Source organism: Trichosurus vulpecula, chromosome 2 (assembly GCF_011100635.1).
Source record: "Trichosurus vulpecula isolate mTriVul1 chromosome 2, mTriVul1.pri, whole genome shotgun sequence".
Taxonomy (NCBI): domain Eukaryota; kingdom Metazoa; phylum Chordata; class Mammalia; order Diprotodontia; family Phalangeridae; genus Trichosurus; species Trichosurus vulpecula.
Window position 1 is genome coordinate 33,407,448 of NC_050574.1, and position 25,353 is coordinate 33,432,800.

Genomic DNA, 25,353 nt, shown 5'->3' on the forward strand with positions numbered 1-25,353 from the left:
AGAAGGCAGAAATGAGGAGGATGAAAGTTCCAGGCATGGGGGACAGAGAATGCCCAGAGCTGAGGGCTGGAGGGTCTGGTTCATGGGAGGGCCAGGAGGCCAGGGTCACTGGGGGGCGGGGTGTTAAGAAGACAGGAAAGGGCCTGTGACCAAGGGCTTTGAGTGCCACGGGGAGTGTTTTTTGTGTGAGCCTGGAGGCAGTAAACCAGGTCTGAGGTGATGAGGGCTTATACCAGAATGGGGGCAGAGTCAGAGGAGAGAAGGGGGCGTATTCAAGAGATGCTGCATTGCCCAGCCCTGCAGCGGTTTGGGTGTGGGGGGAAGATAGTGAAGAGTGCAGGATCACTCCCCAGTTGAGAGCCTGGGGGATGGTAGGAGGGTGCTGCCCTCTACAGTAAGAGGGAAGGTGGGAGAGGGGAAGATAATGAGTTCTGTTTTGTACATACTGAGTTTAAGGTGTCTACTGGACCTCCAGGCTGAGATGTCTGAAAGGCATTTGGAGATGTGAGATTGGAGGTCAGCAGAGAGATGGGGGCATGGAAGGTAGGTTTGAGAATCATCAGCACAGAGACAGATGGTCATTAAATCCATGGGAGCTGATGAGATGGAGGGAAAAGAGAAGAGGGCCCAGGGCAGAAAGTGGTTAAATGTCCGTGCCTTTTGACCCAGACATTTCTCTGCTAGACACAGTGAAAAGAAGACATGAGCAGCAAATATATATGCCAGTATTTACAACAGCATTTATAGTGTAAATTTATAACATGTGCCAAAATATTTATAAGAGAAGGTTTTTTTAGTAGCAAAGAACTGGAACCAAGTAGACACCCATTGATTGAGGAATAGATGAAACCAATTGTGATTCATGAATGTAATCAAATGTTACTGTACTGTAAGAAAGGATAAATATGCTGGATAATCAGAATGGAATGCTGTACGTAGAATGACCAGGCTGACCCCAGAGAAGAGAAGGCACCTCCCCTCCTTTTTCATAGGAGGACAGCGGATGTGCAACACTATATGATATCAGACTTTTCCAATTTTATTTAGTATTCTTAAATTCATTTTTCTCCCTTTTTAATTTACAAGCGATAATTCTCTGGGAAGGAGAGAGACACGGAATACATTAGGAAATGTGGTGCAGTAAAACAAAACCTATGAATAAAAATTGATTTAAAAACAGAAAGATGTCCTTAGCATCGATGCCCAGTTTTTTGTTCGTTTTGAGCCTTACCACTCCTAACACTATCCTTTTAATTTTCCCTTGCCTCTATCTCCTATTTTTAAAATTGAAGTTAGTCACAAATTCCCTCTGCTTCTGTATTTCTTTCTTTAGACAGCTTCCCTCTTTTTCTCCTTAATGGAATTACCTCTTTTCGTGTCTTCAGAATTTCATCTTAAGGGGGGAGGGGATAAGCATTTATGAAGTGCCTGTGGCGTGCCCGTGCTAAGCGCTTCCCAATTATTGTCTTTCTTGATCCTCATAATGACCCTGCCAGGTAGGTGCCTTTGTGGTCCCCATTTTACAGTTGAGTAAACTGAGTCAGACAAGGGTTAAATGACCCATCCAAGGTGACATAGCTAGGAAGCATGTGAGGCTGGATTTGACTTCCCAGATCTCCCCACCTCGAGGCCCAGTACTGTGTGCCATGACACCCTCTAGCCATGTCTTTCCTGAGCTGGCCTCTCTTGGAGAATTGCAGGCCTTGGGCTTCTCTGCCTGTGCAGAATGCTCTCAAAGTGCATCTCCCCAAATCTGGAGTGGAGGTCAGCCCATGCCTCCTCTTTGTGCCTTCTGAAATGGGAGCAGCCATGGGGATCACCCTCCTGGAAGTCAGGGTGTTGTTCATTTTGGGTTTGTCCTGTGTGAAACAAAATTTTGTTGGGTGATCCCCACTAGGGGCCCTGGTTTCTGTCTCAGGCTCCAGTTCTTTTCTGTTGGTGAAAACCTTGTCCAGAACGTCCCTTTCCCTTGATCCCTCCTCCACCTTTGGAGGAGGGGGACCATTCACACGGATGATCCTAGAATGTCTTGGTGGCTTTGCTTTCAGCACATAGAGCAGAGACTGCCCCGTCTGTCCTTGTTAGCCCATGAGCGCAGCACAACAGGTGGTGTAAAGAAAGGGCTTGTGCTGGGCCCCTGCTATAGCCTGCCTCTGGATGGTCCAGTTGTGATTGTTTGTTGGGGACCACATGGATGCAGACTCTCTCTTTGCATCTGTCACTATAACCATAACTCTAGAGCCATAGTGACCCCCAGAGAGAATTGAGCACAGTGTCCTAAGGCTCTGTAGATAGTTGGCTAGATGTATAATGGCATAGTTGAAATGTCCTTTAATTTGTGATAAAAGAAACTGAGATGAACTCTTCAAAATTTGACTTATGCTTTGTTTTCCCATCAGTCTGTTTTTAAAAGTTTGTTGTTCAGTCGTTTCAGTTGTGTCCAACTCTTCCTGACCCCATTTGGGATTTTCTTGGCAGAGAGACTGGAGTGGTTTGCCATTTCTTTCTCCAGCTCATTTTACAGATGAAACTGAGGCAGACAGGGTAAAGTGACTTGCCTAAGGTCACACAGCTAGTAAGTGTCTGAGACTTGATTTGAACCCTGGTCCTCCTGACTCTAGGCTTGGTGTTCCATCCACTGAGCCACCTAGCTGCCCTTTTAAAAGTTTAGTCCATATCTTGATTTTTGCTGGAACAACACTATATGTTTCTTAAACATTGAAACTGGAAGGAGGCCTGGGAGAACATTTTTTTTCAGTGTAGATAAGATACAACCCCAAACTGATGAATGAAGGAATAATGTCCACTTAGAATCCTTTAGTCCTTAGTCATCAGATTTGAAGTAAGCAATCCCTTGGAACTTCTCTCTGAGGGATTTATGTTAATTTTATGGATGTTTGACCTTTGCCTTCAGAACCCAAGTAGATGCCTGTTAGTGGGGTTTTATTTGTGATCCTTAGCTGAGCTCAAAATGTCTTAGAATATTCAAAATACAGACTGAGACTTATAAAATCCAGGTGAGTTGTGTTGATAGTGTAACATGCCCAGTATCCTTCCCCCTCCAACTCCTCTGTCAGAAACCAGCAGAAGGCCCACTCCCCTTGCTAGCCCTGACCGGAGACCAGGCAGTGCTTCACAGCCTTCCTAGGACATCTCCCTCCATGGCACACCACCGCAAAACTAACTTGAGAAAGCTCGCTACCTGCTGGATCTATGTGAAAACTCCTTTACAACAATATTGATGCCCAAAAGTATTGTTGGTTGAGTGCAGTTGGTGAATTAGGGAGGATGTGAATGTCTCCTGGTGCTGCTTCTCTGTTGCCTTAAAATACTAAGGAGACTCTTGTTCTACTGTGGTTAGATATGGAACTTATTTAAAAAGCCACTCACTGAATGTGTTCCCATTGAGAGTGGGCACAGCGTTGTGGCCAGAGGGCCAGTTTGAAGACAGGATGACCTGGGTTCAAGTTCTTCCTTGGGTACATGTTAGCTGTGTGAGCTGGACAAATCACTTCTCTCTCACTGCCCTAGTCCACTGGGCTCTCCCTTAAGAGTATGTAAACTGGAAAATGCCAGCCTGCATCGCTAGAGGGATTCTTTATAGTAATAGCTGGTGTTTTACCTAGTAGAGCTTTCCATTTGTTGTCTCGTTTGAGCCTCACAAAAACCCTGAGAGGCAGGCGCTGCTGTTATCACTAGTTTACAAATAAGAAAACCAAGACCAACAGGTTAGGTGACTTGCTCAGGGTCCTGCAGCTAGGAAGTATCTCAGGCCGGATTTGAACTCAGTGCCCAATCTACTATGCCAGTTAGCTGTACCAATACTAAAGTAATGAAACTACAGGTCTACTCCTTTTTTCCGTTTCTTATTCCTCTAATGCCATAGTCAGGATTAAAATAGGGAAGAATGCAGTTTAATGGAAAATAGCGTTATCTAGTAAGTTCCAAGTGGTTCCCTATCAGTGGTGTGAAGGTAGTTTTACACTGTAATTTTAAGGCACCAGATAGCTTAGAGCTCTGTGTGTGTGTGTGCGTGTGTGTGCACATGTGCATGTGTGTGTGCATGCATGTGGGTGCATGCGTGTTGGACGTTAAAAACAGAGGCAAGCTAATACAATTTGAGAAAAAGCAAAGATGGGCTACAAATGTGACTCTCTCCGCTACTCTTCTATGGTATTTCCATCTAAGGAAAAGCCTGCTTATTGATTTAAATTGTTCTGATCCGCTGTCTGCTGACATTTTAACTTTATTCATTACAGTCAGTGTGGTTACTCTTGGAATTTTTTAGGGGTAACGTGACTTTTAGAAAGGAACCAGAGGTATTGCTGAAGAAATCCCCTTACTTTCTGCCATCATTTGAGAGTAAAGAAACAGTTAAGGCCTTAGAATTAGTTTTGGCTTGCTTGGGTAGTATCATCTTCAAAGGTTGACTTTACTTTGGTGAAGTTACTATAGCTCCAGGCTCTGGTACTCAGTTTTATTTACTCAGAAACTCCATTTTTATCATCTCGCCCAGTTCAGTGTAATCTTCTAAAGAATGAACCTAGCTAATAGAGAGTTGGAACTCCTTTTAAGCAGGGAGAGAGAAGACCACATAGCTGTGCTGAAGAGGCCTAAATGAATGGCATCCACTGGGTGCTGAGATCACTGCCATATGGGATTTCAGAGCCATTGTCAGTGTGGACCCCAGGAGATGTGCCAGAAGACAAAGACTGTGGTGACTTTCACATGAGGGAGGAGAGGGGTGTCTGCAAAGTGTAGGCTAATGAATTTGACTTTGATTTCTGGCCACATTCTGTCTAGACTGTATATTATTAAAGGGACGGTTAGTAAAAATCTAGAGAAGGTAGCAGTTGTTGGTCAGCGTGGCTCGGTCGTGGATAGGTCCTGTCACACTAACCATGTTTCTTTTTTTGCCGGGGTTCCCAGATTGGTAGGTCAGTAGGATGCTGTCTATATAGTTTACCTCAATTTGAACAGAGCATTTAACAGACTCATGCGATTCTCATCTTTCACCCCCTTCTGGGCGGCTCCAGCCAGGCTCACTTGGCTCCCCATCCCATTGTTCCTCCCCAAGCTCCTTGATTTCCAGTTCTGGAACCATTGTCAAATCTGGAAAACAGTGAAAGAGCTTGCCAGTGTGCTCCCCTACCATGTGGCTGCCTGGGTCAGCATTGCGAGTGGACGGCGCTTTTCCTTCCCTCCCAGGCCCCATACACTTCTTTGAGCGCCCGTCCTCAGAGCTCCTCCTTGGAATGTTGTTTGAGCAGCATTTTCCACTGTGAGCCACAGTAGCTGCTGCTCGCCTTTGGGTAAGTCAGTGAACACCAGACACAGAATTACACACAGCCAGAGTGGCAACTTGTGTTGCTTGACTATTGCACATTTATTTATTACAAGGGCTTTGCTTCCTTCTCCTTTTTCCAGTGGTAGAGGGGTGGAGAGAGTGAGGGAGGGGATAGGGTAGTATTAAGAAAAGGAGAGTTTTAGCCCTGGAGTCAGGAGGACCTGAGTTCAGATCCGGCACCAGACACTTGACACTTGAAAAGCTAACTTTTCATTGGGAGAGCCACAGTCCAAATGTTACAAATTGTTTCCAGTTCTACTGTATATGTGGAAATGTCCATTTTATTTGGTATTTGTTAAGTGAAGACTAAAACCTTATTTTGAAATCACATAGGTGTTGCTGGGGTAGGTAGTACTTAGAGAAGGCTCAGCCGGGCTGACTGGGGACCCTACAACCCCATTATCCTGGGTGGCAGGGCCGCCCAGCAATGAGATGAGCAGGCCTTCTTGCGCTTCCTAACTTAGCCCCCAGAAGCTGTCCAGATCTCTCCTCAAGCCTCCTTTGCCTCCCTTTGTCCCACTGCTTGTGGTGGCCCCCCTGTAGCCATAACTAGCCTCTCTGCACATGCCCTTCTCCTGTGCCCTCCCCTCTTCCCCAGCAGCTTTCCCTTTTCGATTGTCAGCCTCTGCCTCTGCAGGGGTTCATTTTCTGTTGCCTTCAAACACGCTGTGTCTCCCAGCCCTCAAAAGATTCTCCTTTGCCCCTCCCCGTCTAGCTCTCCTCCCAGACTCACTGAGAAAGTGGTCTTTCCTCGAAGCAGCCACCACCCACTCCCTCACCACCCTGTTGCAGCCTGACTTCAGACTCATCACTCAAGTGAACTAGTGGTTTCTTCATTGTCATAGCTGATGGTCTCTTCTTCCGGATTCTTAAACAGTTACTAGGTGTCAGGTACAATGTAATTGGTCTTTCCTCTGTGTCTGACATGATCCTCCTCTCCTGTCATCTCACACCCCATGCCTGGCATGTGCCCTGTCCTCCCCACTGCTGCTTAGAATCCGCTCTTCAAGGCATTGCTCCAGCACTTTCTGCAGGATGCTTTTCCCTGTAGTTCTGGCTTCTTCTGCCTCTCCCAAACTACAGTACCTTGTGTTAGTTTTATTCCATATCTACTTAAGTATGGTCTTGTCTCTCCCTCTGGGACCTCTTGACAGTAGGGACTGTTTCATCTTGAATATTTGTATCCTCCGGGCTTGGCACCTTGCTGGGCAGATCACAGCCTTCTTGCCCTGGAGGGACAAGGTACCCAGAGGCTCTCTAGTCAAGTCTCTTTGTTTTACAGCTGAGGAAACTGAGGCACAAGGCTGGTAAGCAGATTGCCCACTGTCACAGTAGGTAGACAGTAGAAACTTAATAAATGCCTGCTAATTGATTGTTTATTGTTTGGATCCCTTGATTGGATCACTCTTCTGCCCTGATTCCGTAACCCCGTTACTTTCCTAAGCCTCCCTGGCCATTGTTCCCCTCTGTATAGATTGCCTCTGTTAGACTGTAAGCCAGAGTTGGCTTTGCTGTTGTATTTGTACCCCCGGCACTTAGCATTCTTTGGGGCAATGCTTTTTCATTCATTTGCTTCTAGCCAACCCCAAAGAACACTTATTAATGGCTCCTTATCACATTGGAAGGTGTCCAGTGGAGTGCTCTGGGGTCTTCTTGTGCTGCTCACCATTTTTCTCAAGGACTAGAACCAACTTGGCACAGATGGTATGATTTTCCAATTTTCAGATGACATTAAGCGAGAGGTGTGGCTAACACATTGAATGACAGTCATGATCCAAAAATACCTCAGCAGGTTGAAAGATTGGAAAGGTTAGACTAAACCTAAGAAGGTGACGTTTAATAAGAGTAAAGGCAAAATTCTGAAAATCAGGTTGATGGGTATCAACTTGGGGAGATGTGGTTAGGTAGCAGTTTGTCCAAAAAAGATCCTGGTAGTCTTTGTGGACTTCAGCCTTAGCATGAATCAGAATTGCAATCTGGCAGCCGCAAAATCTAATAAATACCATTCTAGGATGAATTAAGAGAAGCCTCAGATCTAGACCTAGGTAGGACTTGGCAAAGCCCTCTGTGTGCCAGGATAAGGGGCCTAGAGGTCACTGTGAGGGCAGAGGGGAGGGGAGGGGGAGGAACCTGTCCTGGCCCCTCCCAGGGAGTTAGTACTTGGGCCTTGGTGATCTTGCTTTTGCTCAGCTCCTTATAACGTCATTAATGGCGCTGGGCATTTCCCTGGCACTCTGAGCCTCGTGGGGCCCTTGGCCTTCATTTACTCTACTTGTGTCTCTGTCTCCTTTGCCTGAGGGGTGTAGACATGCGTGTGGGTAGAAAGTGGCACCGGATCCTGCATGTAGGGGCCTAGATCCTAGATGGGGAGACAAATCCCAGTTATCCCCAGGGTTTAAAATGACGGGTGAGGAAGCAGGCGGCAGAAGAGGCCACTTCTAAGAGCTGTTCTGCCCAGGCTCTGACTGGGGCCCTGTTGTGGGGTGATCAGACTATCATTGTCCTCCTGGCGCTGTCACTGCTCTGTGATCTGGGCCACGTCCCTTCCTTTCGGGGTCCTTCTTTCCTAACCTGTAAAAGGAGGGGCTTGGACTCTGGGCATTTGGGAGGCTGCTTCCTCCTAAGTATCGATGACATGGCCTCCTCTCTTGCCGACTAACCTTAATAAAAGTATGGTGGCTCTTCTCTGGTTCCATTGACTTCATTGCGTCTTTGCAGGGTGGACGTGAATAATGACAAAAAGATCAGTGCCAAAGAAATGCAGCGTTGGATCATGGAGAAGACGGAGGAGCACTTCCAGGAAGCTGTCAAAGAGAACAAGATGCACTTCAGGGCGGTCGATCCCGACGGCGACGGTAGGACCTCCCCCCGCCTGCCCCAGCCCCGCATCCAGTGCACCTTTTAAATGCCCTCATGTTTCTGGCTAGGTCACAAAGGTCTTCTTAAGACAAACTACACATTTTTAAAGCAAAAATGTGACAGAAGAACCACTCACCCAATACTGGTGTATGTAAACCAGAGGACAGGTGATGTTTGCTTTCCTAGAAGTGAGTTAGTCTGGTCCCCTTTGCGTTTGAAAAGCTGCGGGGCCTGCATGGAGAGCTATCTATTGGGAAGGCATATCCATGAATGGGGCCTTAGACCCCAAGGAAGATTGCCACCCCCTCTGACCCCGCCAGGTAAACTGGCCAGCCTGGGCCAGCTGTAGGCCACTAGTGAGGTCTGGAGCTCTTAGGTGGGCGCACTCCTTTCCCTTAACTGCACGGTGTCCTGGACCCAGAAGGTGGCCAGGAAGTGGAACAGGCACGTCTGCTTGTATGTGTCCTTCCACTGTGATGAGGGAGTCTGTTAGGTCAGGTGAGACTAATGTAGAGCTTGGTTTCTGTTCCTTGAAGCCCTAGACATGACTAGTTCAGTCTTGTAAGGAGAGCCAGCACAGTGCCAGGTCCATAGTAGGCACTTCATAAATGCTTGTGGATTGCTCCATCAGGAATAGTCAGAGTCATTTCCCACTTGTCATATTAAAAGTCTGAATACAGTTCGTTTGAAAAAATGATCTAGGAAATGACCTGATAACTGTTTGGTGCCATTTAGAGTAAACATTTAAAAACTAAATTTGACGGCTTCTCTTGCAAGGGTTCCTCTGAACTTTTTTTGTGAACACTGACTAAAGTTATGTTTTAAAAATAGCAACAAAATCCGAAGAAAGAAAAGGACTCCGATGCTAACAGTTTAAAATATCTTATTTTTTTTATTAATTTTTTTTTTTAGTTTACAGCACTCAGTTCCACAAGTTTTTGAGTTCTGAATTTTTTCCCCCACAAGATGGCATGTGATCTGACATATATTCTGCAGATAGCTTCACGTTAAACTTATTTTCCAGTAATCAAGTTGGAAAAAAGAATTATAACCAATGAAATGAACCATGAGGAAGATGTAACAAAACCCAAAATAAAATAAAATAAAAAAGAAAAAAGAGAGAGCAAATAGTTTGCTTCCATCTGCATTCAGATTCCATAATTCTTTCTCTGGATGTGGATAGCCTTTTCCATCATGAGTCTTGGAGCTGTCTTAGAACCTTTCATTGTTGAGAAGAGCCGAGTCTATCAAAGTTAGTTGTTACAGAAGCAGTGTGTCTGTGGTTGCGTACAATGTTCTCCTGGTTCTGCTCCCTTCACTCATCATCAGGTCATATCAGACTCCCCAGGTTCTTGTGAAGTCTATCTGCTCCTCATGTCTTATAGCACAGTAGTATTCCCTTACATTCACATACCACGACTTGTTTAGTCGTTCCCCAGTTGATGGGCATGCTCTTGATCTCAAATTCTTTGCCGTCACAAAAAGGGCTGCTCTATTTATCTTTGTACATATGGCTCCTTTCCCCCCTTGTATGATCTCTTTGGGATACAGCCCTAGAAGAAAACATCTTATTTTTTGAAATAAATTTTGTTCATCTTTTCGTTTTTATAATACTTAGATTTCTGAAGTATCTATCCCCCACCCAATCCCATAAAAAAACCTGATGTTACTTGGAGTGTCCCCTACCCATGGCCCCTCCCCTTTACAAAGAAGTCAGGGTGGAGTATCTTCTCATGTCGATTTTTTGGGGCAAACTTGGCTGTTACTTCCCAGCATTCCATTTCCATCTTTTTGGTCTTTTCTTTCTCTTGGTCTTATTGTGGTCATTATGTACCTGGTTTTCTGGTTCTTTGTGGTGCAGAAGTTTAGAGATCTTCCCACATTTCTGCAGTCTTCACACTCATGATTTCTTCCTAGGCAATGATAGTGTTACTCTCATAAGCCACAATCCCTGGTCACTTTGCTTCCCAATGTTCTGCCACAAAAATGCTGTTGTGACTATCTTAGTGTAAGTGGGGCCTTTCCTTCTGTCTCTGATCTCTGGGGTATATGTCTGGCAGTGGCCTACCTTGGTCAGAGATTATGAGTTCTTTCATTGCTTTTTTTTAAAGAATAATTCTTAATTGTTTTCCAAAATGATTAGACCAATTTACATCTCAACTCATGGCAGATCAGTGTGCCTGACTTTTTAATGCTCCTGAAATGTTTGAGTATTCCTGCTTTTTGTCATCTTTGCCAGTTTGCTGAGTGTGTGGTGAAAGATCAGCATTTCTCTAATTCTCCTAAATAATTTGGAACACTCTTTCCAATGGTTATTCATAGTTTGCAGTTCTTTTGGGGGCTATCTGTTCACATCCTTTGACCACTAATCCATTGGGGCCCAGAAAAGAATGGGGCAGGACTCTTTCTTTTTTCTTTTGTTATTTGTATATTTTGGACATGAGGTGCTTTGATTTTATTGGTGTGAAAGATTTTTCATTTCATACACTTTAAAGTATCTATTTTGTCCTCTCTGATCACCTCTGTCTCATGTTAAGAAGTTTTCCCTTATTCATGAAGCTGTGACAGGTGATTGAATTCTCTTTCAGTTTTTTTTTATTGTGTGATTTTTTTGTATTTCACATTTGTGGTTTTTTTGCGATGTATTGTGTAATATGTTAGTCTAAACTTAATTTCTGCCAGTCTGTGCTCCAGCCACTAATGCTCAGGAGGCCAAAGTTGATCAGTTTTATGAAGACTTACAACATCTTATAGAAATAGTACCGAAGATGTTACCTCCATCTTAAGGGACTGGAATGCTGAAGTAGGAAATCAAAAGATAACTGGAATAACGGTTAAGTTTGGCCTTGGAGGACAGAAGTGAAGCAGGGCAGAGACTATAATAGAGTTTTGTTATGTTAACTCATTTTCAACGTATCACCAGGTGGTCAATATAGAAATCAAATTAATAATATACTTTGCAGCCAAAGTGGAGAACCTCTATACACTCAGTTAAAACAAGACCCGGAGCTGATGATGGCTCAGATCTTGAGCTTCTTATTGCAAAATTCAGACTTAAATTGAAGAAAGGAGGGAAAACCATAAGACCACGTAGGTATGACTTAAATAACATTCCTTATGACTATGAAGTGGAAATGATAGATAGACTTTTAAGGGATTAGATCTGGTAGGTTGAGTGCCTAAAGAACTATGTTCAGAGGTTCACAATATTCCAAAGAAGAGCAAGAAAGCAAAATGGCTGTCTGATGAGGCTTTAAAAATAGTTAAGGAAAGGAGGAAAGGGAAAGGAGAAAGGGAAAGATAGACTCAATTTAATGCAGAATCCCATAGACTAATAAGGAGAGATAAGAAAGTTTTCTTAAATGAGCAATGCAAAGAAATAGAAGAAAATAATAGAATGGGAAAGGCAAGAGATCTCTTCAAGAAGAGGTATCAAGGAAAGTTTCAGGCAAAAATGGTCACAATGAAAGACAAAAATGTTAGGTATTTAACAGAAGCAGAAGAGATTAAGAAGAAGTGTCAAGAATACACAAAAGAAAAAGGAAGAAAGATCTTAACATCACCAATAACCACGATGCTGTGGTTACTGATGTAGAGCCAGACATCCTGCAGAGTGAAGTCATGTGGGCCTTAGGAAGTATTGCTAACAGTGAGGCTAGTGGGATTGGTGGAATTCCAGCTGAGCTATTTACAGCCCTAAACGATGGTGCCCTTCAAGTGCTGCATTCAGTATACCAACAAATTTGGAAAACTCAAGAGTGGCCACTGGATTGGAAGAGATCAATTTATATCCCAATCCTAAAGAAGGGCAACTCCAAGGAATGTTCAAATCGTCAAATCATTGCACTCATTTCATACACCAGCAAGATTGTGCTTAAGATTCTGCAAGCCAGGCTTCAGCAACATGTAGACTGAGAATTACCAGAAGGGCAGGCTGGTTTTTAATGAGACCGAGGAACTAGAGATCAAATTGCCAACATTCACTGGATTATGGAGAAAGCAAGGGAACTCCAGAAAAACATCTACTTCTGCTTCATTGACTACAGTAAAGCCTTTGACTGTGTGGATCACAACAAAATATGCCAAGTCCTTAAAGAGATGCCTTATTTGTCTCCTGAGGAACCTGTCTATGGGCCAAGAAGCAACAAGTAGAATTGAACATGGAACAACTGTTGATTTAAGATTGAAAAAGGAGTACGACAAGGCTGCATATTGTCACCTTATTTAACTTGTATGCAGAGTTCATCATGGGAAATGCCAAGCTGGGTGAAGAAATATCAAGTCTCAGACATGGAAATGATACCACTCTGACAAAGGGACAAAGAATTTAAAAGCCTCTTGATGAGGGTGAGAGAATAGAGTGTAAAAGCTGGCCTGAAGCTTAACATAAAAAATGAAAAAAAACTTAAGATTTTGGCGACTGGTCCCCATCATTTCCTGGCAAATGGGAGGGGGGAATGGAATCAGTGTCAGAGTTTATATTCTTGGGCTCGAAGATCACTGCAGACTGTGACTGGAGTTGTGAAGTTAAGACACTTGCTCCTTGGAAGGAAAGCTATGGCAGATCTGGACCAGATATAAAAAACAGAGCTATGTCACCTTGCTGGCAAAGGTGTGTAGTCACACCTATGGTTTTTCCAGTAGCGATGTATGGCTGTGAGAGTTGGATTATAAGGAAGGCTGAGCACCACAGAATCAATGCTTTCCACCTGTGGGGCCAGAGAAGATTTTTGAGAGTCTCTTGCACAGCAAGGAGATCAACTCGGTTAGTACTTAAAGAAATTAATTCAGGCTATTCATCGGAAAGTCAAATCCTGAAGCTGAAGCTGAAATACTTAGGCCACATAATGAAAAGATGGGACTTCTTGGAAAAAACTCTTGATTTTGGGAAAGATTGAAGGTAAAAGGAAAAGGGGATGCCAGAGGATGAGATGCATAGAGAGTATCATGAAAACTGTGGACATGAGCTTGGGCAGACTTTGGGAGATAGTGGAGGATAGAAAGGCCTGGTGTGCTAAGATCCCCAGGATCACAAAGAGTCAGACGTGACTCAACAACACCACCACCAACCTCAGTTTCTGCCCAGTGGCTTTCTAGTGTTTCTAGAAGTTTTGTAAATAGGGAATTCTTTTCCAAAGGAGTGTGATTATTACGTGGCCTAGATCTATAAAATATTCTGTTGGAGGTTTGGTACAGTATAGAATTTATAAATTAATTTGGGTAGTATCATCATGTTAATTATATTGATGCTGGCTAACAATGAACAATGAGTATCCTCTTGAATATTTAAGTTTTTCTTTAGTTTTTAAAGAGTTTTATAATTTTCTTTATGTGACTGCCGTGGTTAAATTGACTCCAAGATAACATATGCATTTCCTAGTCTTTGAATGGAATTTTCCTTCCTATCATTGTTGCTTGAGTTTGTTCTTATTATATAGAAATGCTATTTATTTGTGGGTTTCTTTTGTATCCACCTTCTTGAATGGACATTTTCTCATCTTGATGGCTCAGTGCCCTGGAGTGAGGAAAGCCTGAGTTCAAATTTGGCCTCAGATACTTATTAGCCTCAGATACTCAGCTTGCCGACATTTAAGGTCAGTTTCTTTTTTTATTTTTTATTTATTTTTTATTTATTTTTTTTTTTATAAATTTCTTTATTTATTTTTAGTTTACCACGCACGGTTCTACATAGTTTTGAGTTCCAGTTTTTCTCCCCTCCCTCCCCCCTCCCTCCCCAAGACGGCATGAAGTCTCATATAACTGTCATGTATAACTTCGCATTGAATTAATTTATGCACTAGTCAAGTCGTGGAGAAGAATTTTGACCAATGGAATGGATCATGAGAAAGAAGAAACAGAACCAAAAAAAAAAAAAACCCAAAAACAAAAGAGAAGCAGAAAAGGCGAGCATGTAGTGTGCCTCAGTCTGTATTCAAACTTCACAGTTCTTTGTCTCGATGAAGATAGCATTCTCCATCGTGAGTCCCCTGGAGTTGTCCTTGCCCCTTAGGTTGCTGAGAAAAGCGCAGTTTGTCAGGGTTGGTCCTCACGGAATCCATATATCTGTGGCTGTGCACAACGTTCTCCTGGCTCTGCTCCGCTCACTCAGCATTATGTCGTGTAGGTTTTTCCAGGTTGTTATGAAGTCTGCATCATCCCCATTTCTTATGGCACAATAGTATTCCATTACCTTCATGTACCACAGTTTGTTCAGCCATTCCTCAATTGATGGGCATCCCTTTGATTTCCAATTCTTGGCTACCACAAAGAGAGCCGCTATAAATATTCTTGTACATATGGGTCCTTTTCCCGCTTGCGTGATTTCTTTAGGATACAACCCTAGAAGTGGTATTACTGGGTCAAAGGGTATGAACATTTCTATAGCCCTTTGGGCATAGTTCCAAACCGCCCTCCAAAATGGCTGGATCAGCTCACAACTCCACCAGCAATGCAACAATGTTCCAATTTCCCCACATCCTTTCCAGCATTTATCATTCTCCTGATTTGTTATTTTAGCCAATCTGACAGGAGAGATGTGGTATCTAAGAGTTGTTTTGATTTGCATTTCTCTAATCAGCAGCGATCCAGAGCATTTTTCCATATGCCTGTAGATAGCTTTAATTTCTTCCTCTGAAAACTGCCTGTTCATATCCTTTGAAGGTCAGTTTCTTTATCTGTAAAAGGGAGGTAATAACAGCACCTTCTTCCCAGGTATATATATAATATATGTATATATAATATATATTATATATTAAAAATTAAAATAAAATTATATAATATATGTGACATAAATGCTTACTATTGCTACCTATCGCTATTATAGTAGCTGTTTGCTGAATCTCTGCGCCGGCAGCAAAGAGGATTAATTTTGTTTTATTTTGTCTACTGTTCATTTTTATCTCTTGTCTAATTACTCTCCTTAGAATTCCTAGAACAAAGTCAAATAGTTTTATTCCTCTAGTTACTGGGAAAGCATTTCATGTTACCCCAATGTTAACTTTTAGTTTTGGACACCTGTTCATTATTATTTTTTATAAAAACGTTCATCTGTGCCTATACTTTGGAGAGGTTTTTTTTTTTTTGATCATAAATGAATGTTTTACTTTTGAAGGCTTTTTTGGGGGTATTTTTAATGTAATTACATGGCAGTATGTTTCTGTTTTTTATATGCTCAATTATTTTAATTGTTTTTCTAGTGTTGAGCCATTTTTGCATGCTTAATATTAATCCAATTTGGCTATAGTGAATAATTTTAAAAATACATTACTTTATATTGTAATGATGAACAATTCTCGAAGGCTATATTTAATATTGTATTTATTATATTATATAGTTATATTTATTAAATATATACTATATTTAACCAATATAGTGATCCAAGACAAGTTTCAAGGGACTCACAATGAAAAATCCTGTCCACATTCAGAGAGAAAACTGATGAACTCTTGAATGTAGATTGAAGCATACTTTTTCACTTTATTTTTCCTCCCCTTTTTTTTAACAACATGGCTAATATGGAAATGTTTGTTTTTTTTTTTTTAAGATAATAGCAAATCTTGTTTTGAAAATGACAACATAGGTATTACATATAAAACAATTCACGGAATGCATCCAGTACTTAGAGGAAAATTTATAGCCTTGAATGTATCAATAAGAAGGATAAAATTAACAAATTAAGTCTGTTCCTAAGAAATTTACAAAAGAACAAAGCCAAAAAAAATCAATAGAAAACAGAAGAAAAAAGGTGTACAAGATCAGAACAGAGAAGAATTCATTTTTAAAAAGTGTAGTGAAGAGTCCTTGCTTCTTTTTTTATTTTTAGTTTTCAACATTCACCTCCATAAGATTTTTGAGTTTAGAATTTTCTCATCTTTCTCTCCTCCCCCCTCCCCAAGACAGCGCAATCTAATATAGGTTGTATTTATACATTCATATTAAACGTATTTTCACATTAGTCAAGATATAAAGATTAGAACTAATGGGAGGAACCATGAGAAAGAAGAAAACAAAACAACAGAAGAAAAGGAGAGCAAATAGTCTGCTTCCATCTGCATTCAGACTCCATAGTTCTTTCTCTGGAGGTGGACAGCGTTTTCCATTGTGAGTCTTTTGGAGCTGTCTTAGATCCTTGCATTGCTGAGAAGAAATAAGTCTATCAAAGGCAGTCATCACATAGTGTGGCTGTAACTGTGTACAGTGTTCTCCTGGTTCTGCTCACTTCACTCAGCATCAGTTCATATAAGTCTTTCCAGGTTTTTCTGAAGGCCTCCTGCTCGTTATTTTTTATAGCACAATAGTATTCCATTACATTCATATACCACAACTTGTTCAGCCATTCCCCAATTGATGGGCATCCCTTTAATTTCCGATTCTTGGCCACCACAAAAAGAGCTGCTATAAATATTTTTGTACATGTGGGTCCTTTTCCCATTTTTATAATCTCTTTGGGACACAAACCTAGAAGTGATATTGCTGGGTCAAAGGGTATGGACAATTTCATAGCCCTTTGGGTATAGTCCGGAGACCGGAGTGGTTGGATCAGTTCACAACTCCACCAACAATGTATTAGTGTTGCAATTTCCCCACATCTCCAGAAAATATGTTTTGCATGACTTCATATTCATATGCATAATTGATATCTCATTGTGTTCCTTCTCAGTGGGTGGGGAATGACTGAAGGGAGAGAATTTGGAACTCAAAATTTTAGAATATGAATGTTAAAATATATTATTGTAGTCTTTTTGCTAGGATTTTATTTAAAATTTTTATATCAATGTGCTTTAGTGACATTGGTCTGTAATTCTCTTTCTTTCTTTGAGCTTTCCCTGGTTTAGGTGTTAGGACTTGTCTCCTAACAGCAGCCTGATAGAATATTTTCTTTCTCAGATTTTTGAGAATAATTTGTGTGGTATAGGTATCAGTTGTTCTTCTTGCAAATCCATCTGGACCATTGCTTTTTTTCCCCATTGATATGTCCTTTACAGTTTAATTTTATTTTCTGAGACTTTTAAGGTCTCTGATCTGTTCATTTGGGTATTTTATGTTTTTGTAAATAATACTTTACTTCTTTTAAATTCTCATTTTTGCTAGCATAAGTTCTTTGCCCTGTGCATTGCCATTTGTCTTGTTGTGGCACCCCAAGGACCACAGGGGCTTGCCATCTGCCTATAGCTGAATGAACTTCCCTCTCTGTGTTGTCTCCTCTTGTGACCATGTTCATTCATTGAGAGCAGAGACTGGTTTCACTTTTCTATTTGAATCCTAAGCACTTAATGCAATGCTTGGCAAACACTAAACTCTTAATAAATGCTTTTTCGTTCATTCCGATAAATCCCTTATTTTCTGTTGTGGTTTTCATCTTTTTTAAATTTAATTTTTGGTAACTGGACTTTCCCCTTTTTGTGATCAGGTCAACTGTTTTATTGATTTTTATTAGCCTTTTCAAAGAACCAAGTTATTCATCTTTAGCCTTTATTATATTTTTTGTTTTTTTTTAATTTTTCTTCTAATTCTCAAGATTTCCTCTTTTGTGCATATATTGGATTTATTTTTTTCATTTTTCTACTTTTTAAATTGCATACTTAGCTCATTAAAATTTATATTTTGTTAATGTATGTTTTCAGAGAGATAAGTTTTCCTCCAGGAACTGCTTTTGATACATTCTAGAAATTTTATGTTGTTTGTTTTTTAATATTTATGTATGCCATTTGCTTTTTAAGTTGTAATTGCTTCTTAATGAACTTCTTCCTGTGTCACATTCTCCCTTATATACCAAGAAAAACAGTTGAGCTGAACCAGCCAACATCAGCTTCCATTCCTGTAATCCCTCACTCCTACCTCCCCACCCCCCAAGAAAGGTTTGTTTGGTTTTTTTTTGCCATTGTCAGTAGACCAGATTGGCTCTTGCACTAACTCTGAATTCCTTCCTTCTCTGAATTCCTCATTTCTATTCTTTATTGTCTTTTATGGCTCAATATGGACCCTCTCTATATTGACTGCACTAGGTTAGAGGCTATGCAAAGCTTGGTAACTTCCATGATTTCAAATTGTTTTTCAGAAGGGAAATTCTGAAATCAGTGCAACAGTGGATTGAGCTGTTTGTTTTCCTCCAGCTTCTCCAGTTTGGACTGTTTCCTTCTTTGGTCATCATTGCCAGTTTGTTGGGCCTTAGATGAAACAACAGAGTTGTTTCGTTTTCTTTTTTTTAATGAACAGTTTGGAACATTTTTTCGTTTGGTTGTTAATTTCTTTTGAAAAGTGTTCATGTCCATTGGCAAAATGGAATATACTTTACCTGATAAACTGAGTAGCAGATAAATATCAGCTCCTAATCTCTATCTTTCCTATTATTATTAAGAAATTAAAACAAAAATATAGGGAAAAATGGCTTTATGTAAGTAGGTAAATAGCATTATGTAAATTAGTTGAATTGGGATTTTGTCTTCCCCTTGTTATCAAATTTAGTGGATTAATCTATCTTGTACAGCGAAATAGAAAATGTTTAAAATAAATTATTAACTCTGAAAAAAAGTGTTCATATCTTCAAAAACTTTATCTGTTGCAGCATGACTTTTAATCTTACATATTTGTGACAGTTGTCTTATATGTCTTAGATAGCAAACTTCAATTAGGAATGTTCTTGCATTGATTTTGTCTGTACAAAAGCTTTGAAATTTTATATAATTGTAAATAATCTAATTTGTCTTTTGTGGTCTCTTCTATTTTTTGGTTGTTATGAAGGTTTCCTCTAATTGTACTGCCTTTTACTCCTTGGGTTTGTTCAACTCCATAGCATTTTCTCCGGTGGTGTGCCTGTAGAGGGGGTGCGCTGAGCTAGCTGAACTTCTGGGGAAGGTAGAAGCCAACGTGGTTTCTCATTCATCTGCTTTTCTCTACCACATCACACACATCCCACACCCCACTTTACCTAAAAGTAAAATTGGGCTCAAGAAAAGTATTTTTGAGGTCTTTGTTCAGAGAGAAAATCAACTGGTTAAGTATTTGGAAAGACTCCCTCTATATCCACAGTGAGGATAAGATAGGACTGTCTTTTATATAAGACTGTGGTATCAAGGTCTTGACAGATGTATCAGAGAAGCATAACAAAGTATTATTACATATTCTAACATGTTTATTTAATGTATTCTTTTAGGTCTTGTGTCTTGGGACGAATATAAAGTGAAGTTTTTGGCAAGCAAAGGCCACAATGAAAAAGAGGTTGCGGAAAAGATAAAAAACAATGAGGAGCTGAAGATTGATGAAGAAAGTAAGTTCACAAGAGCCCATAGCCAGCACCAGGTTTTCTGGAGTTTCAGCGCTTCCTTCTTGGGCTAGCTGTGTATTGGGCTATCAGAACCAGGGTGCTGGGAGGCCTTTCAGTGTAGTTCTGGTGGAGCATTTGCTTTGACTTGAAAAGAGAGATGTGCTGGGGAGGGTGGTGGTTAAGCCAGCTGCCAGATGTGCAGGGCCGGGGGGTGGGGGGTGACTGACTTTCAGAGGTACAGGCTAGGGTAGGTGGGATAATTGCCAGGCATGTAAGGCTGGGGTGGTGGGGTGGTTTACATCCCAGAGCAAGTGGAGGAGTTGAATTCTAGACACATTAGTAAGAAGAATGGGTTTTGAGCTTGGTCTATCTTTACTTAGAGTCTACAAGCTAAAGGATATTAAAGCTAGAGTCTCATTCAATAAATTCTCTGACCCTTCTCCCTTCCAGGTGGTTTCTTATTTCTTTCCTGAAGCTGAGGAGATGCTCTAGTCTTGGGTGGTCTAGGGTTGTGTCTTACCATCTTGAAAGTTAAGAATTCTTTCTTATAACCAACTGAATCTCTTCTGAATGTCTCCTAGATCCATGACAGGATAGAGAATTTATCAAACGACTTAAACTCAATGCCACAATCAGCTCCTGGAGATTATGTGGGGACCCATGGTTCTTGTACATAAATGTACAAAGTGTGAGTAATAGGCAGGGTGTCTTGGAGGTATTAACCCAAGGAGGGGAGTTGGGAACGTGGCTAAGGAAAGGAGGATGCCCATTGGATTAGGGAAGTAGAGAAGGGTCATATATTAAGAAGATGTATTTGTAGGAGGATTCTGGGGCTCCAGTGGGGGACAAGTGGAACGTGGTCAAGAACATTTGGCTGAGGATCAGTGGAGGCAGAAACTGAAGTGCAGCTGTCTTGGGAATACACTACAGGTTACCAAGACAGAAGGAATACATTGATAATGAGTTTGAAGAGCTCACAAATCTGGCAGAGATAACCTATAATAATGAGGGGAGACTTCTTTGATTATCTCTGGATATCTCTTGGCATTCTCTCTGGTGAAAGCAAAGCAGTTGATAAATGTGCTCTGAACTATTTAGCTGCTGGGCTGACGCCTGGCATCACATCACTCTTCAAGCTTGGTAAGACATTTTACATATGTTATCACAGCAGTATTGATTTCATTCTTCAAAAGAGGGTAGAATTATCCAGGGCTGCTGCTCTTCTGGGCCTGCTGCTGACCCATTAGGAGCACCTTGATGCCAAAGAGGAAATGAGGAAGACTTTGGGGGTAGGGAGTGACTTCTTCATCTTCTGTATCATCTCATGGTAGAGCAGTATAGGAAAGCTGGACAGAGTCTGACCTCCCCTGATTTGTAAGTATTTTGAAAGGGAATGTTGATCACTGAGAGCCTTCTTCGAGAAGAAGTCCTACAGGACTGGCCTCATCTCCTTTTTGGCCCAGCTTACGTAAGGCAGTTGGGCAACATGATGGAGGGTCTGCTTAGATTTCAGTAAAGTAGTAGGCAGAGTTGCTCATGTTCTCTGTATAGACCAGCTAGAGAGGCATGGGCTGGAGCTCCCAAAGTAATCATTAACAGATATTGGTCATCTTGTGGGGAAGTCTCCAGCAGAGTGTCACAGGAATCTTTCTTGGGGAAGGGAGGAAGACAGTTCAGAACTTGAAATGTAACAAAAAATTAAATTAAAAAAAAAGAAGAAAAGTTGAATCATTAACTTAAAAGTAAGCCTGGCTGGCATATATTTTCAATATAGAGAGGACCCCAAGCAAGGAAGGATTGCCAGTATTGATGTGACAGGCCCTGAAGATCTCAGTGCACGGCAGGAAGGGACTGAATTGCATAGAGTGAAATTTAATAGCAATAAATGTGAAGTTTTGTTGTCAGGTTCAGAAGATAGCTTCACAAACACGGAGGCGAGGGAGCATATCTAGAAAATGGTATCTGTGGAAAACTTCTCAGGGTTTTAATGGACCTGATCAGTGTGAGTCGCCAGTGTGACGTGGCAGCCCAAAGGGTAAATGGAACTTGTGCCTGCCTTCAGAGGAATAGGTGGCGCTATGCCCGAGGATGAGGTGGGGGCCAGGCCTGCTGTCTTCTGCCCTGCTCAGGCCACATGGACATGTCCATTTGGGGCACCACTGTTTAGGAAGGAATGACTAGAGGGGAGAGTGACCAGGATAGTGAGACACCTGGAGTCCGTATTATATGGGGATCCCTTGGAGGAACTAGAGAGGTTTAGATTGGAAAAGAAAAGATTTGTTGTTGGGGGTGGGGGGAGGAAGTGAGGTGAACAGGAAGGCTTTCAGATCTTTGGAAGGATTAGCGTGGCTCCAGAGATATGTGGGAGCAATCAGTAGATGTTACAGAGAGGCAAGTTCAGGCCCCTCCCAGAGCTGTGCCGTAGATGCGGTGGGCTCTCACACCCTTGCGGGAAGGCTTGAGGAATTTTGTAGAAGGGATGGCCCCCGAGATAGCTTCCAACTCAGGTTCTGTGTTCCTTTGATCTACATGCAGATTAGTCATTTGAAAATGGGTTGTTTGTTTTTTACCCTTTATTCGTTGAAAAGGCACTAAAATGCAAATCTAACTTAGACTCCTCTGCAGTACAGGTATTTTCCCTTAGTCTTAGGACCGTGTGTATAATTTTCCTTTACAGGAATGCTGAGTAGGCCACAATGGTACATTGTATTCACATCTGCGTTTGTCTAACACTCATTTATGTACAAGACCCTGTGCCTAGCACTGAGACTGTTTGGAGGATGCCAAGCCCTTTGCACACGTTCTCTCGTTTGAGCCTCTCAGCAGTCTTGTTGGTGGGGAGGACCCTGAAGCTCATGGGGGCTTCCTGAGGCTGCCTTGCCCCTAACACTGCATTCACTCTGCCCTGGTGCCTGGTCCCTCACTGAGAGGAATCAAGTAAGATGCAGGAGCTTATGCTTTCCCAAGGGGTCAGGACAAGGGCACAGAGTCATAGGAGAGGTAGAGTGAGGGGATGAGGCAGGGGGATTCAGGATGGAGCCCTTTGAGTCAGGGGCTTGGGGCAGCCCTCCAGCCAAGCTTCAGGGGCACTGCGTTTGTCTGCATCTTGAAACTTGACTTCCAAATCTCATTTTCATGATTTTCATCTCTGTCTGATCTGTTCATAGTACAGCAAGAAATAACACTCCGGTGTACTTTTCGTGGAAATTCTTATAATCTGTCCTTTTGCACATGAGAATAACCCACACTGAGAATTGGCCTTTTGTTTCTCTGTCAAGTTTTTGGTTAATATGACTCAGCGTTGGTAGTACAGTTTCCACTTAATGAAAAAGACCAAAGAAACAAGAATCTTTTCTCCGTAATCAGAGGAAGGGGCTGTGGTGTTGTCAGGGTCTCTGATGTTATCAGCAAAGAAAGGAAGAAAGGATTGTCCCCGAGCTGACAGCTTTAACAGGAATAACCAAGTTATTGGTGACTTGGATGAAAGCTGGCCAAGGAGAGAGAGAGAGAGAGAGAGAGAGACAGACACTCACTCATTCACTTGCTCACTCACTTCTCCTGGTCTTCTGACACTGAAAGCGTGTTCACTCTGTTCACTGTCACTCTGTCCCTGTAGCTCCTTTCTCTTATGAGATTAAGTGGCTCCTCCCAGATCCTCCTTTTTCAGCAGAGTCCATGCCAGCCATATCTTCCTTCTGAGCTGCCCTCCTAACTGTCTAGACTTTGTCTACCAGGCCCCCATGAGGACTTTCTCCTCCCCTTCCTCCTCTGTGTTCTTTTTCTAGCTTCACTTCTCCTTTTAGAATGGAAGTTCCTGCTTTTCTTTCTGCTTGTATTTGTATTCCCATCACTTGGTGCAATACTTGGCACATAGTGAGCATTAAATAAATAAACACTTGTTAACTCGTGTGAGGGGGCAGTAACCAAAGCCCTGTGATCTTGGGTCACTGTGAGAGGCGTGGAGCCCCGTGTCCACTGTGCGCCGTTATCAGGCCTCCTTTGTAGTGCCATGTTCTCTTATGGGTGGGAGGGGCATTCATCAACTGAAGAGTGCCCAGAGAGGGGCAGCCAGGATGGCGAAGGTCCTCCAGCCTGTGCCTGGAGAGGTCAGTTAAAAGAACTCAGTCTCTTTTGCCTGTTTGAATTCTGTCACGTGAAGGATAGATTCGACTTCTCTTTATCTTGAACAACTTCTCTTTAGTACGCAGTGTTACAAAGATTTAGTGACTCTCGCTTCATCAGTGCCAGTGTCTGAAGAGTCACAGATACTCTGCTGGGCTCCAGCCCCTGGACAATCTGAGTATCTCCTTCTGGTCAGGGCTTCCTGTTACCCTGAGTCATGTTTTGCTCTGTTGCCTGTCATTCAGGCCTTGTTATTTCTTGAGGTCATCAGCAGACTTTCAGAGGCTTAGGCAGCTGGTGGATACCAGGCTTAGAATGCATGGCGCCAGCCTTTGGTGTTTGTTTTTGGTTGTGTCTGAAGCTTGTCTTTCTAATAATGCCATCTTTCTGGTTCCAGTTATTAGTGGCAGTGAACTATACCAGCAGTTCTCAAACATTTTGGTTTCAAGACCCCTTTATACTCTCAAGAGTGATTGAGGACCCCAAAGAGATTTTTTTTTAATGTAAGTTATATATGCTATTGATAATGATCATATTATAACTTAAAACAGATCTATTTTTAAATATTCATTTAAAATAATAAACCCACATGTTGAAGTATATGAAGAAATCATATAGGCGTATAGTTTGAAAAAAGAAGTATAGGCGCATAATATTATGAAAATAGATTTGACCTCTTGGACCCCCTGAAAAGGTCTTGGAGGCTTTGGGGATCCTTGGACCACACGTTGAATACACCTGGACTAGACACCAGTTTTCCCAGGCCACTTGAGGTTCTGATGAGGCTGCTGTCTGGCAATAGCTACGTTGTAGTTGGGACCTGGCCACCAAGAGCTTAATTAATGCTTGTTTGACTTGAATTGTCTAATGGCAGGGTGGGAAGCAGGTGAAACTTGAAAGCCAAGCAGGTGTTCTCTTCCTTAACATTGTCTTGGGGTGCAGGCATGCATATTTCTCCAGATACTGAAGCAGTCATGTTGTCTTCCTTGCTGGGTCAGAATTAGAAATCCTTTTCATTGCAATCATTGACATTTGGAAGGTGTCTGATGTAGCTATGTAGTAATGGCCGCTGGCCCTCTCTCTTTCTCAGGAGGTGTGTGCTAGCTTCTGACCTTTTGTTTGGCCAAAGCGTGTGTGACCAAGGCGTGGAGTTCATCTTGTCTAGTCCTTGAATGTTCTGTCTACAGCTGCTAAAATGCAGTCTTAGAAAGACCATCTACTTCCTGGTGCGCACAGCAGCAGCCCCAAGCTTTCAGGCAGCTCTCAATGCTGTCTGTCTGTCACTCTGTGGCTGCTTGAAAATTTGGGATTGTGGGGAAGGACCTCCTCTCTTTCACTTCACTTGTTTCACTTTAAGCCTGGCCAGGCAGCCTTTATTAAGTGCCTTCTGCATACCAAGCTTTGTGCTAGGTGATGGAAGCACAGAGACAGAAATAAACAATCCTTTCCCTCAAAGAGTTGGTCCTGGTGCTGAGGAGGAAATCCTGAGTGTGGCTCCGAAGGCCTGGAGTTGAGATCAGAGCAGGGGAGACTAGAGAGAACATGGACTGTCGGAGAGACCCTGTGACCTGCAGGGGCCTCCTCGTTGCGGGGGACCACCTTGGGGATCCAGCCTCGGGATGTGAAAGTCGTCTAGCTTTCCTGCAGTGGACCCTGATTTTTGACTCGGTGTATTGGCACCGCTATGGCAGACCACCCCCATTTCCCTAGTTTTCATAATAATCAAAGCATTATGACTCATCTAATTTCAGGTGATTACATA

The 25,353-nt window shown here is 42.2% G+C and overlaps 1 protein-coding gene across 1 annotated transcript in view; it reads left to right on the forward strand.

Moving 5' to 3' along the window:
- SDF4 (stromal cell derived factor 4) overlaps positions 1-25,353 on the forward strand; it is a 59,555-nt gene that overhangs the window by 24,039 nt on the left and 10,163 nt on the right. Inside the window, exons 3-4 of the mRNA XM_036745148.1 lie at positions 8,066-8,202; positions 19,359-19,472. Coding sequence (XP_036601043.1) covers positions 8,066-8,202; positions 19,359-19,472 — 251 coding nt within the window. The remainder of the gene's footprint in view (positions 1-8,065; positions 8,203-19,358; positions 19,473-25,353) is intronic.